Here is a 13,922-nt window from a genome sequence, read left to right on the forward strand (position 1 = left end):
TATATGGTGTTTAAATTACTTTTAATAATAGTAACATTATACGTATGGCATGGACTAGCAAGCGCAGCGTATGACATCCACCAACAAGATGGACAGACGACCTTATAAAGGTCGCCGGAAGACGCTGGATGCTGGATTGGTCGCTACCAACCGGTATCTGTGGAGATCTAAGGGGGAGACCTATGTTCAGCAGTGGACGTCCTATTGCTGAAATGATGATGATGATGATGATGAATAGTAACATTCCATAACGGGAAATAAATAGCATTATTTCACCTGCTCTATCTGAGGAAAGTAGGCATATGTTACCCTGTTTTATATTAACAGGAAAACAAGACATAAAAATTGTTTAAGTAATCTTATCGCCTAACGTAACTTATCAACAATCTTTACATTTTATTGTACAATATTTAACGAAATTGTGCAATAATTGTTTTAGTATTTAACTGTACCAATTATGTATTGATCGTTAACTTTACAGTTTCAGCTTTTAATAATCGATATGTGCGTTGTTTTGCGATTAAAGATTGAAATCTTACATAATTTATACTAACCTCGAGTCAAAAATATCTAATACATATGTAAAAAATACAATTATAATAATTAATCTATCTAAATGCATGTAGCATTAATAGCTCAAACATTATGAGTTAAAATAAAAAAATATTCTAAAAAAAAATCTATATACAATGGAAAAAAAAAGATATTTTTGTTGTTTTTTTTTTAATATTTATTTATTTTAAATTACACTTTTTACATTTTCAAATATTCAAAATATGTGGTCATATTGAGGTTATTTTTAGATAACATAAAGTTGTCTAAAAATAAAACAGGCTAACAGTTTTTGAAAAAAGAAAACAAAATGTATGTTTGATTTTAATTTATTAATTTCATCCTCTACTATGTTTCTGAGATTTTTTCACTTTTGTCTGATTCTGGGCTTTAGAATAAATAGCGTGAAGCCGAGATTTTGGCAAGAAGGTAGGTTTCACTGAAATAAAAACAAACCAAAATATAATAACACAAAAAATATGTTAAGGGTAAATGATTGGGAATTCATTTTCCAATTTCCCCATTCCCTACATTTTAACCGAGAAAACTTATTTACAAACCTAGATGAAAAATAGTTTCTAGGGTAGGTTGGTATTTATTTTTGTGCCCATCTTAATTAGTTCAGCCATTGTACTGTGATTCACTAAATAACAAACAAAGTTAAATAAAGTTCATTAAAAAGTAAACAAAGGCGATTATTATGGAAATAAAAAAGTAATAGTATGTTCCTTACCTTCCACGTAGAAAATACATAGTATCAAAAACAAAATTGTCAAGTTGAAAAGCTTCATTTTGTACAAACACGTCTAAACTGAATTAAAGATTTGACAAACTAGCATTGAGACGATGGTAATTAGTTCACTAATTTTCAAAATAATTTCCTCATCTAGTCTGGGGCGCTATTCTACTAATTTGAATTAAGCGACATACGATTCACATCCGACTGAGATCCAATCACGACTCTATTACTATTGAAGTGTGTGTGGCATTCCACTATTTTTTCTTTTAAATAAACCTTTTTATCCTTTTCTGTTATTCAATAATTAATTATATTGTCTGCAAACGCATTATCATTACAATATGATGGTAGACAAACTCCCGTATAGACCAAATGGGCGACCAATCGCAAACCCATCGAATGTAATTGAAATACGATTGGTCTTATATTAGTAGCAGAATGCCCGATATGGTTAAAACTGCTAAGTATTGCTATTCAATTTCTATTAAATTTTGAAATTGTTAACAGAATCGGGCCCCTGTATATGTCATAGAAATCTGGTTATAGCTGCTACTTTATTGAAGGACTCACACATTATTTGAATCATCATCATCATCATCAGCCTATCATCATTATTTGAATGACTACATTTAATGCGGGGATAACATATAGCCTGGAAGGAATCGCAGCCAAAAAATGTTCCCACTTTATTATATTAGTAAGATTATCCAGTAAGCTTTAGCTTGTAGGTAATATAACAAATAGCAATAAATTAGTATATCAGATAAGAGATCACGCGATTTTTACATCGTCACTTATTGTATTAGGTACTTTGGGGATTAACTTAATTCGATAACTTTCGCTCTTTTTTTTAAAGTTTAAAGCTTAGATAAAAAAGCCTATGGCCGTTTTCAGGGCTACATCTATGTCTACCCAAAATGAAGTTCAAATGAATTTAGCAACCTTTAGTTTGGAGGTGTGAATACAAACTCTTTGGCATTTAAAATGTTAGTTGGGATTTAGTGACATACGTTCCTACAGTTAAAAATTGAATGCAAACACTAAGGCTGTACTCACGCTCTGATAAATCGATGATCGACTTTTTGTAGGAGAAAAATAGAAGATATTGATACCAATAGTGCACAATGTCCTACGAAAGATTTGCCCCAGTATACATATGGTATAATTTAAATGGCCAGTTTTTTCATAGAATACCTCAAGACAGGCATATTGTGTATGCATATGCGCAGTCTCTATATAATTAACTAAAAAAAAACAACTTTTAAAAAGGCCCAAGCAACCTTATAAATGCAATGTTTTTTGTTATCAAGGCTTCGTGTCATTTGGGGATTCCCAGTGACCTGTGAGCGTCAACTGTTAAAAATATGTAGGCTGACTAAGTGCCCAATCTATTTTTATCTTTTTTCGTTTCAGTAATTGGTAATTCCTATGACTGGTTTGAAAACTTAACATATTATTATATTACCTATATTGAAAGTATTGTTAAAGGGAAAGGCAAATTACTACTCTAGCGACCTTCAATGTGACCCTTGGAAATTAAATGCATTTTACTGCCTCATTTGTGAAATAATTGCATATTGAACTGCTAAGCGAAATATTAATTTATTTTTGATACTAAAATGTGAGAAACCATGCACCTAGCTTTTAACGAAGTAAGAATATGAAATAAAAAACTTTGATGTAAGTTTAGTTTTATCATAGTTTTCGGTAGCATCTCGAAGCCTGTATCTACTTTCATAATAATCCCCAGAAAATAACACATACCCAATTTTAATCCCGTACCTACTTTTCTTTATTCTTAGACAGATACAGAAAATGTTCTATCAACGACAAAACCCACCAGCTCATGAATAGATGTCGTGACTAAGCTCAACACTTCGCTTGTCAATTCAACACAGATTACCAAGTTATGCTGCTAATTTTAGACCCCATACAAAGCAGGAATTAATCCTCTAACATTATATTATTTCTATGTTCAAATCACGTTCAGTATACGACTGCGTTCTGCTACGTGAATTGGTTTTGATGTAGAAAGGAAGCAAAATACTTGGAGAAGTATAGAACTACTGGTTTTAACGCGGTTTTGCGTGCATTTTATCAGAATCAACTTCAATCTATTGCTGGACAATGGTATCATCTTTAAAGATAAAGATAAGTAATAAAAAGTAATTTATTCAAAATAGGCTAAAAATCAGTACTTTTTGAAGCCCCCAAAACGATCGCTCTACACCACTTCCTATTTTTTTTTACTGGCAATAAGTTGCGCAACAAACTCCCCAGCAACAAATTTAATAAGTATGAGTATTAATGTCAATTTCAAACTTTTTTGGTTTTCCTCAAGATATTTTCCTTCTGATAATTATGCTTTTAGTGTTAAACGTGATAACTACAGTACAAAGTCTAAAGTGCAAGTAATTAGGTAGGTGTGGTTATGAAAATGTGACAGTAGGTAATATTGGGCAGTAGGAACTCTTGATATTTCTAGATAAACCATGTGTGGCATGTGTCTGTTATCTGTGGAGGCTTGTCATTAGCCGCGTACCCACCTAGCGCACAGGCTCGCGCGGCAGCCTCGCGAGCCAAATGCCTCGGCTGGTGTGGACGTGCCTCGGCCTGCCTCGGGCGCGCGTTTGCTCGACCGAGCACGGCTCGGCCCCGAGCCATCTGTTGTCGGTAAACTTGACGCGCTCAAAGGTGCCTCAGTGAGCGCTGTGCGTTAGGTGGGGACGGATGTGTTTTGGCTCGCGCGCGAAGCTGCTTCAAGTTTTGTCTCTTGCCGTGTTTGTCTTCTGTTATTTTGATATCATGGGCAGTCAGGAGGAGTCCATTCGCTTAATACAACTGTACAGCACGTACAATGCGCTTTGGGACCCCAAAGATCCAAAATATTTAAACAAAAATCAGCGGGAAGACAGTTGGCGGCTGTCCATTACGAATACTCTCGGACTTATGATGGCTCAGCCTGCCTCGCGAGGCGGCCTCGTGTAAATTGAACAAAACTACTGAGGCTGCCGAGGGAGCCATCGCTCGCGATCCGGACACCGAGGCTGCCGCGCGAGCCTGTGCGCTAGGTGGGTACGCGGCTATTAGCGATATGATTATTGTATACTGGCTTCCGCTCGCGGTTTCGCCCGTATGGTGTGTTCATAAAAAGGACCCTCTGTGTTAATCCAGGGTAACACCTATCTACATACCGAATTCCAACCAAATCGGTGTAGCCGTTTTTGGGTGAATGAATAACAAACATACATCCCTACATTCTCACAAATTCACATTTATATTATTAAAAGGAAATATTAATAGAATTGTTGTCTATTATTCATTAGTCTGTAAACCTTCCTAAAATTAAATTAATAAATAAAATGCAATATAATCAAACATGACAAGAAGTATACATGTAACTAACTACGTTAAACAGCGAAAATGTTAAAAGAAAGTGTAACAAACAAGCAAACAAACAAACTTTTGTACTACAGAACTGGTAACATTATAGAACTTATTTGTCCATCAAGTCGTAATTTAAGGAGAAAATGCAGTGAAGTGGTACCACGCATGTGTAATGCAGTTGGTATTTGGTACATGGTTAGAGATATTCTGATATCAAACTATTGTAGTGGTTATTGAGAGCAAATGCAATATAATTTCATAGACGATTGGTAGTAATTTAAATGGAAAATTCGTCGAAAAAGGCGGGGACATATTTAAAGACAACCGAATCATAAAAGTGTAAGCTTATCAGCAAGTTGGAGTTAATTAGTTATCTGCATAATTTATAACTTAGGTAAATTGTGAATCGGCGGGGAAACACCTAGATAATTAAGTTGATAATAATATTATTTGTAGGTACCAATGTCGAGGCTTTTCTCTTCGTCATCAAGCCTTTTAAACGCCACGTTACAATTTCAGACTTTCGATGTCCAGGTTTCCTCATGATGTTTTTCAACACCCTTACTCAGACAATGAAGCCGACCCCAAAGATGATTGGGAAAAAGGCTCGGAGGATGATGATGACTCAGACAATGGTGTCTAAGATACATTATTAAAGTCCGACATCATTCAATTAAATTGGCATTGGTCTTACGAGGAATCGAACTCACACTCTTATTTGAGTGTTCTAACCACTACGCCCCACCATGACTTTTTTAACCACAGAATAATCAAAGTAATTTCTCTATCAGCATACATATTTTTGCCATCAATAGTAGGTACCTATAGTTCAACTCACACATTACATAACTGTACCATAAAATGCAAACTCTATTCTGACCTATATGCTCACCATTGACGTACAATACAATGCCATTAAAAAGGCTATTAATATTATATATGTCATTATTTGGATACTAAAAGTTTCCCCATAACATCATACCGTGTAATATTTTCCTGTATCCGTTTACGACTGACCAATGTGCTAATGTTATGAAAACCCTTTTATGTAACGGACATGCTACAATGGCTTATCCAATCTGTATTATTTATAGAAAAGTAAGCACATTATTCTAGGTATGTAAATTATGTAAGACTCGTAAAGACTACAACATTTGTGTGCTAATATTAAAAGCTAAAGAATTAGTTTATTAACTTGGACGGCTCGATCTCAGAACGACCCGATTTGAAAAATTAATCTTTCCTATATTCTATAGGTATCAAGGGATGGAGGCTGTCATTGAACATCCTTGGCAGTCGTTATGGATAGTCACAAGCCAGTAAGTCTGACACCAGTCTAACCAAGAGCTATTGGGCTGCCCAGGTAACTGGGTTGAGGGGGTCAGATAGGGCTAGTCGCTCCTTGTAAAGCACTGGCACTCAGCAACATCCGGTAAGCCTGGAAGCCGACCCCAACATACTTGGGAAAAAGGCTCGGAGGATGATTCGATAGGTATCAAGGAAGGTTTTACGTTACTTTGATTACGAAAAGTGAAGTAGTTCCCACGGGACGCGAATAAAACCACTGGCGGAAGCTAGTGTTTTTATAATACATACGAAACAAAAACTAGATAATGCTTATTTATTTTTCAATATCAAGAAGGCGTGGTCCAACATTCATAATGAAAATACTTAGCCATAATAGTGTTTGTAAGTTTTTTGTTGAATGTATGTATAAAAAAATATTAATGTTTATTTTTAATCGACATTGTAATCCCAGAAATAATTGCGAGCTTTCCAATCACCTTGCAAGGCTGTTGTATTATTATATCTGTACTAATATAACAAAGAGGAAACATTTTTTTGTGTGTATGTTTATACTCTGAAAGCTCCGAAGCTACTGAACCTATTAATTTTTTTCCTTGTTGGCCGGGCCCAAAGCCAGGCTCTTCCCGAGTACCATAGGCTATATTTTATCCCGGCACGGGCAGTAGCTCCCACGGGACGCGAGGGAAACCGCGGAAAAACGGCTAGTCTATAGTAAATTAAGTGCTATAAGTGTTGTAAGTACGCCTACATAGGTAATATATAAACAGACGTACTTACAACCATTTACCGTAATAGCCTATACTTATTGTCCAATTAAATAAAGATCCGTATTCCTAAACGATTATATTGGAAAAATGCGAGTGTCATAAACTGTTTATAATATACGTACAATTAAATGATAAATATTCAATGTGGGCTTTTCCTATGAAGTACGTTAGTTTTTTAGTTTCAAGGATCAAGTAACGGATGTTTGAGATTCGATTCTGATTTGGTTAGGTAGTGGGTACTGTTGGAACTCGAATGGAAATTAGCATGTTAGTGCATTATAAGTATCCTATAGCTTTATTTATTTGCAGTTATCTGTAGGGATTTTTCAGTATAATCAAGTATTAAAAGAGATGACCTCTCACGTTTTAATTTACGGAAAAAAAAGACTTAGTAGATTTTCTCCACCAGTCTCTTTCCTTATAATATTTTGAGTCATATGAATCACTTTAGGCGAATCATATTGAAGGAGATCTTTGGACGTTTTTCAGTTGTGACGTCGAAACAGACAAAGCAGATGTTAGTATCATAATTTTCAGCACTCTCATGTGAATGAAAACAAATCTACGTGTTCACTGATCAGTCTTTATAAGTACTGATAACAATATCTCAAGAGGGAAATGATGATAAAACAAAGAAATTTCCAATAAGTGGCCACTTGACAAGATATAGTGTTATTGACGTCGATCTTAGAAGATAGATAAAATACATATGGGGAATGCCATCTTTTTATCGTGGTATTATGTTAGATAAAACTGCAGAAACTTTACAATAATTTACAAACTTTACAACAAACTTTACAAAAAAATAAGTTAGGTGGTATTTTACTACCATTTAACACCGATAGTCCAAACTTTTATGGACGTCATCTTACGTCTAACATTAAAAATCTACAACCTTAGAGATTTCTGCCTATTTTTATTTTTCCTTAACGACATTGACGGTTTTATCGAGGGTATATTTTTGCAGGGAGATTTGTGAGTTAACGTAACTTAGCTGTGACACATACAACTGGAGTTTAAGATATGTAGTTAGATTGAGCATCCGTGAAAATGACATTTCAACCGGAGCTAGAGACGTTATTTGTGTCATCCTAAATGATGTCTACTAAAGCTAAGCGTCCACTTGTCGGTATTGTACGCAACGGACGGACGCATCGTACAAAACGGATAAATATTTCGCAGTGCGTCCACTGTATCGGCAGCGTTCGGGAGAATACCAGCATACGGATTGACGATGCCAGTTCATTCGGATTTTCATAGTGAACGCACGTGTGGACTCCTGTGAGAATGGAGGAAAGCGATGAAGAACAATTTGTCGTTGTAGCTTGTTTGTTAGCAGAAGAGGAAGATTTGGAAAAAAAAAACAGTAAAAAAAACATAGTATCTGGGTACACTACATATTCAAGAAGAGATCGGAAAATGCAGAGCGAGCGCGCGTCCTGCGTCCACTGGTCGGCATCGGCATTACGTATGACGTCATCGGCAGGAATCGCAAAAGTTGCCTCTCGGAGCATAGGTGTCGGCATTGTCGATGTGCGATGCGCACGTTGCGGACAGGTGGACGCACTTATATGAGTTTCTATATAAATGATACTACGATCCGTTGCGTGCGATACGTCCGTTGCGTACGATACCGACAAGTGGACGCTTAGCTTAAGTAGTATTTTACATTTAAAATTCTTCAGCTTTCACGCAGGGCTTCCAGTCAAATACTGAAGCGTCATTCAATTTTAAGTGTTGCAAAAACATAATTCTTTCTATAGGTATGACACTTGCGTAAACACTATTACTGGGCACGGGCCTCCTCTCACACGGAGAAGGATTGAGCGTTAATCACCACGCTTGCTCAATGCGGGTTGGTGATTTCAGACTTTTTTTAAGGATTATTAAGTAAGACATAATGTTCGAATCTTTCAGAATATGTCTCATAGATCCCCTAGATTTTTCCAGTGCAATGTGAATTATGATTTTAACTTTGAACGACAATCAAGTGACATATCATAGTTGCACTCCATAAATCATTTCATCGTCGATGTTATCTCGATCGATCACAGATTTGACGCAAGGGTCGGGTTCTCCGAAACCGAATTAGCTACAACTCTGATGTTCCGTGAAGTTGGGCTCATGGAGAACAAAATGACTAGTGGAGATGTCATAATGGAAAATCTCCTAAAAAATATAGCGCGAAAAAAGTGTTCTGTACACGAGGCACGTTACTTTCTACGCAAACTTAGTCTTCTTTATTACCAAATAGTCCAGGCTAATCTTTAATAAATAGTCCAGGCTAATATTATACTAATATTATAAAGAGGAAAACTTTGTTTGTTTGTTTGGTTGTAATGAATAGGCTCAAAAACTACTGGACCGTTTTTAAAAATTCTTTCACCATTCGAAAGCTACATTATCCACGAGTAACATTGGCTATATTTTATCCCGGTGCGGGCAGTAGCTCCCACGGGACGCGGGCCGCGGGTAAACGGCTAGTCTTTAAAAAATGTCTCGAGGAAGCCAAACGCCTTGTTAGTTAACCAGTAACTATTCTTTTTATTTATACGCCTGCAGTACGTTGTTTGACCTACGCGAAGACGCCTGACCTACTTGACTTATAGCATCTCCGGTCATCTTTCTTTCCTCCATGTTGGGACGTTTGCGCAGACGCAAGTCACTTGTTTCGACATTGGTTACGTGATAATTCAGGTTTGCTCTAAAGTAGGTTGTATTATTATTGTTGTTTTATTTTTGGGCTGTTATGATGCAATTGTTATGCACGCGCCGCTAGCTTGAAGGTGTAATTATGATTTTGGGAATAACCCAACTGCACATTTTGATTGGTATTGTTTAGTAGTTTAACCGGTTTATGATATTTTCAACACAGTCATGAAACTTGGTAGATCTGTGTAATTCGAATGACAATACAATAGGTAATATGGAACTATCAAATTGATTTTCTGGAACTGCATGGTGGCAGTGTAGTATAAATAAGGAAACGTCTATAATATAAATAATATAATTACCTATACCTCCGGACCAATATTCAGTGTTAATATTCTTGGTTCGCGAGTAGAGCTTGTCATGGCACCTCGTATGATGAACTAGGTATATACTTATTCATTGATTGTCACGTAAAGTTTTGAAAGGCTTCGTAGCTCTAGGTTTCTTGCATCCAAAGTAGCCAAACCACAAACGATATCGTGGTAGATGAGGTAGGAATAGCAATTTTGGGTGCTATCACAAAAATAGGTGGGATCTAAAGAAGGTGCATAAGGATTTAGCCAGTAACATTTAAGGCGCATTTATCGCATTGGGGTAACCGGTAATGGTAAATGTATGTAGAGAAATAAATAAATAAAATTCCTCGTTTCCCGACCACCCGCATTTTGGCGACGCTGTTTTCTTAGGAGATTTTCCGTTATGACATCTTCACTCGTTATTTCCTTCTCCATGTCACCAACTTATTGTGTCATGTCCGTAAAATGCTAGATTTTACGAGCGTTTAATAGTCTTCGTTGTCATGATTTTATGCTCATTGGTTCTTAAAGAAAAGGTTGCAAGAACTTTTCAATGCAAGTCCTGAAAGTAATATAACTTAACGAGCTTTTGTTAAAAAGTAATTGTTTGTATATTATGCGATAGAGAAGAGAGAATCATTAAATACCTAGTATATGAAATTGCGCATAATTTGACCTTTGTGTGTAGGAAAAGTGCTTGAAAGATGACGAAAATATTTCCTTTCAATAACAGTTCAGTTTTACTGCTGAAGTCAAATTACTTTATTATATTCTGAAATTACTTATTCTTGGGCAGTTGATTATATTGTTGAATGTCTAATGGCTAACTTATTTGGCGCGAAATGTATTTTTGGTATATAAGCACATTAATTCAACTCCAAATTAGCATTTCGCGTTTCTGTCCAACGCTCTCGCTACCTGCGAAAAACATATAATTTTCTTGTTTCAAATTATGTACAAAAACTACTTCTCATAATTGCCGTCGCTATGGAACCAAACAAAACCGGTTAAGTACAAAAATAACAAAAGTTTAGAATATCTTATCAAACGCGTGACCTCTGACAAATCTAACAATACTAGAGTCACGTTTCTGTCAAACGAAGTACAAGAAGGAAAAATTATAATTCTTAATTTAAGAAAAAAGAACGTAAGAACTTTTTTACTAAGTTAACCAGACCACCTATGTACATAGCAAGTACTATACGGCCAGCATTTCATCGGAAAATGCAAAAAAAATCGCCGTTCGACCACAGCGTTTCGAAGTAGAACAAAGTAGGTCGGCTAACTTCGTGGTTTGTCGGACAGCTTCGTGCGTCCTCGGAGATCGGCGTCGGCGCATACAGCATCGAGACACCGCCCCGGTCGCAGTCGCGCTCGTGCTACGTAAAAGTTTTTCCAAATAAATTACGTCACGGGATGTAAACTTTGTCCACAAAAGCACATTGCATTAAAGGACTGATATTCGTCGAATAAAAACTTAAAAACGGAAAACTTTTTCTGCGTTTTACATTTTTTGTGGCCGTGTTGAACTGTTTGTACGAAAAACATGTTGTGGGAGACTGGTTTTATCGAGGAGACAGATACAGTGAGTATTTATTTTTAATTGTTTTTCTTCTAACAATTTTAGATTTAATGTATTTTTAATGTTATTAAATTATGAAACCGTGTCCGTTGCTCACAAGTACAGAGGCACGTACGTACGAGTTTGTGTATGTGTGGGTTAACTTTCTAGTTTTCGCTCGACGCTCGAATGTATTTACATAAAACGTGAACAGTTTTTCATAATATAATCCACATGGAAGCGTTTAAGGCGTATTTTAGCGTGTAAATATTCATCGTACACGGCCCAGCTGTGACGGGATTAGGAATAGCTTTATTTAATGCAAATAAAATGTTGATTGTGACGTTACGCTGTGTGGGCACTAAAATGACGCTTCTGAGAAGTTATGTAGCGTTTCGGTATGCTGCAGCATTTTAGGTGCCATTGTTTCTATTGAGCATGAAAGCTTGATTGTACGGTTGTTTTTGTTTTTATAGTAACTGTAAATTGCATTAACATAAAGTTATGCAAGCTTCTAGAACGAATACGATATACCTAAGTACCTTTAAAATACCAATTTAAACATTGCGTAGATACCGATAACGAATTAAAAGAAAGATAAATTATAATGATTCTTTATCCAAAATTTTGAGATTTACGTAGGTACCTACCAACCTATCTGTTTAAAATCTTAATTCAAGCGCGTCCGTCAATTGGTTACAAAATCGTGCGCACTTTTTGCCTGACAAGCATCACGTCATCACGCAAGCTCGACAGTACAAAGCCTTATATGATAAATAAGTACAAACAAAACCCTTAATTATTAAACAAACCTTTTATTTGTGTTTTTCACATCAAAATTGATATGCAAAAAACTTAAAACTGACCGTAAAAAGGATGGAATTAAACACATAAATATTTCCAGTTTTATTTACTCACACATGCAAACACACACAGACAACCGTAAAAGGCAACGCACCTTTTTACTCTAATTTTTTTCTTATGTTTTTTGTCTACACATCCATATCTTTTTCAGATATATTAATCACCTGATAACAGTATAGAAAATGCATATTTTAAACAAACATGACGATGACGTAAAAATATTATCTATCGATAAAAATCGATTCGATTGTAACAAACAACTCTAGAGATACGATATCTAAAGACTGTGTAAAAGAGATAGCGCGATACAAATGTGGCGAGTGAAAGAGAGATAGAGATATATCGATAATAGGGTAGTTTCCAGGGTCGAAATAATGAAATAATATTTAGTCCGCTTTTTAGATAATCAAAAAATATTGGATACGTATTTTTTCTTTTTTTAATTAAACATAAAATGACAAAGATAATACGCTTCAAAAATTAGGAGTGGGGGCCTTTTACGTCACAGTCTCCTGAAAATTGTAGCAACTTGTGACGTCACACTCAACTTTAGCACGCTATATCTTAACAAGTTCTGATCCAATTTAAAAAAGAAAAAATACGTATCGCTTAATTTTGGACAATCTACAAGATGGACTAATTATTATTTTTTAGGAAACTACCCTATTGCCGGCATCTTCATTGGGTTGGACGACTAATTATGAAGATATCGATAATCAGTACTTATTTATTATCAATACAATACTGATTAGATTATATTTGAACAATCTGTTTGAGCCTTCGAAGCAATTTAAAAGGCTAAAGATAAATGTATTGATGACAGCATTTGGGATTTAATTGTTATTGTAAAGGGAAGTTAATATGGAAAACGCAAGAAAGTTCTTTCCAAACGCGGGTAATTGAACTTAAAAAAAATGATTGCAACTGAGTCTGAAGTAGGTAGTTTCCTTTTAATAAAACGTCGACCTGCATTCAAATTATGTATGCAGGTACTTAGTTATTTAAAAATCATTTGGAAAACCTCTTATTCCATTGAGAAAAAGGCAAAAACATCAACTTATCAAAAAAAGCGCACTTTAAAAGAAGTATAATTTTAAAGACAAGTTTTTTGAACTAGTATGACAAGGTTTCATATATTTCACCGTCTCGATTCTGATCTCAAAAGACGCAGTTTTCCTTAAAACGCGTCCACATTCTTGACATCTGTTTATCTTTATATGGCTTGGTAAAAGCTACACATATAAATAATATCTTTGAGTTAGGACATTCACAATTTTTATATGTAATTCTTCTTTGCTAATTAGCAATTTTCCCTAAATAGATCAGCTTAAACTTAACTAGTAACATTCACTTAAATGCGGCGATAGTGTGTAAGCCATTGCTCAGTAATTACAAGCAAAAAAACTTGTTCCACAATATTTTAGTGCGAGCGTTTTCTTTTATTCCTATAAATAAAGTGAGTGAAGTGGGATTTAAGGAAAACTATGATTTGGCTCAGTTGGAAAAGTTTACACAGCCTTATTTCGACAAACTCTTTATTGACATTTTAGACTCCTATATATAAATATCATTACATTTACAGTCTACAACTGCAAATAAAGTCTCTAACAAGACTTAAACAAGGCCACTTGTACCCCTAGTTACGCATCATCAGTCCCAAGCCTTATAATTATCTAGAGACGCTTTCTCAAGTCAGCAGTGTGTACGCACCCTAATTAACTGACTAATGCATGTAC

At 35.5% G+C, this 13,922-nt stretch overlaps 1 protein-coding gene and 2 long non-coding RNA genes across 3 annotated transcripts in view; 1 reads left to right on the forward strand and 2 right to left on the reverse strand.

Moving 5' to 3' along the window:
* Positions 1-865: 865 nt before the first annotated feature.
* LOC135117355 (uncharacterized) lies at positions 866-1,669 on the reverse strand. Its single transcript, XR_010276834.1, has 2 exons — positions 1,286-1,669; positions 866-991 (listed from the first exon to the last, which is right to left on the reverse strand). It is a non-coding gene; the product is annotated as an uncharacterized LOC135117355 (long non-coding RNA).
* An 8,229-nt stretch (positions 1,670-9,898) lies between these two features.
* LOC135117369 (uncharacterized) lies at positions 9,899-10,898 on the reverse strand. Its single transcript, XR_010276853.1, has 2 exons — positions 10,409-10,898; positions 9,899-10,323 (listed from the first exon to the last, which is right to left on the reverse strand). It is a non-coding gene; the product is annotated as an uncharacterized LOC135117369 (long non-coding RNA).
* Positions 10,899-11,070: 172 nt separating this feature from the next.
* LOC135117368 (DNA-binding protein D-ETS-4-like) overlaps positions 11,071-13,922 on the forward strand; it is a 36,836-nt gene continuing 33,984 nt past the window's right edge. The window contains exon 1 of the mRNA XM_064036475.1: positions 11,071-11,346. Within this exon, the coding sequence (XP_063892545.1) occupies positions 11,308-11,346 (39 nt within the window). The 5' untranslated portion in view covers positions 11,071-11,307. The remainder of the gene's footprint in view (positions 11,347-13,922) is intronic.

This window comes from Helicoverpa armigera, chromosome 10 (assembly GCF_030705265.1).
Source record: "Helicoverpa armigera isolate CAAS_96S chromosome 10, ASM3070526v1, whole genome shotgun sequence".
NCBI lineage: Eukaryota > Metazoa > Arthropoda > Insecta > Lepidoptera > Noctuidae > Helicoverpa > Helicoverpa armigera.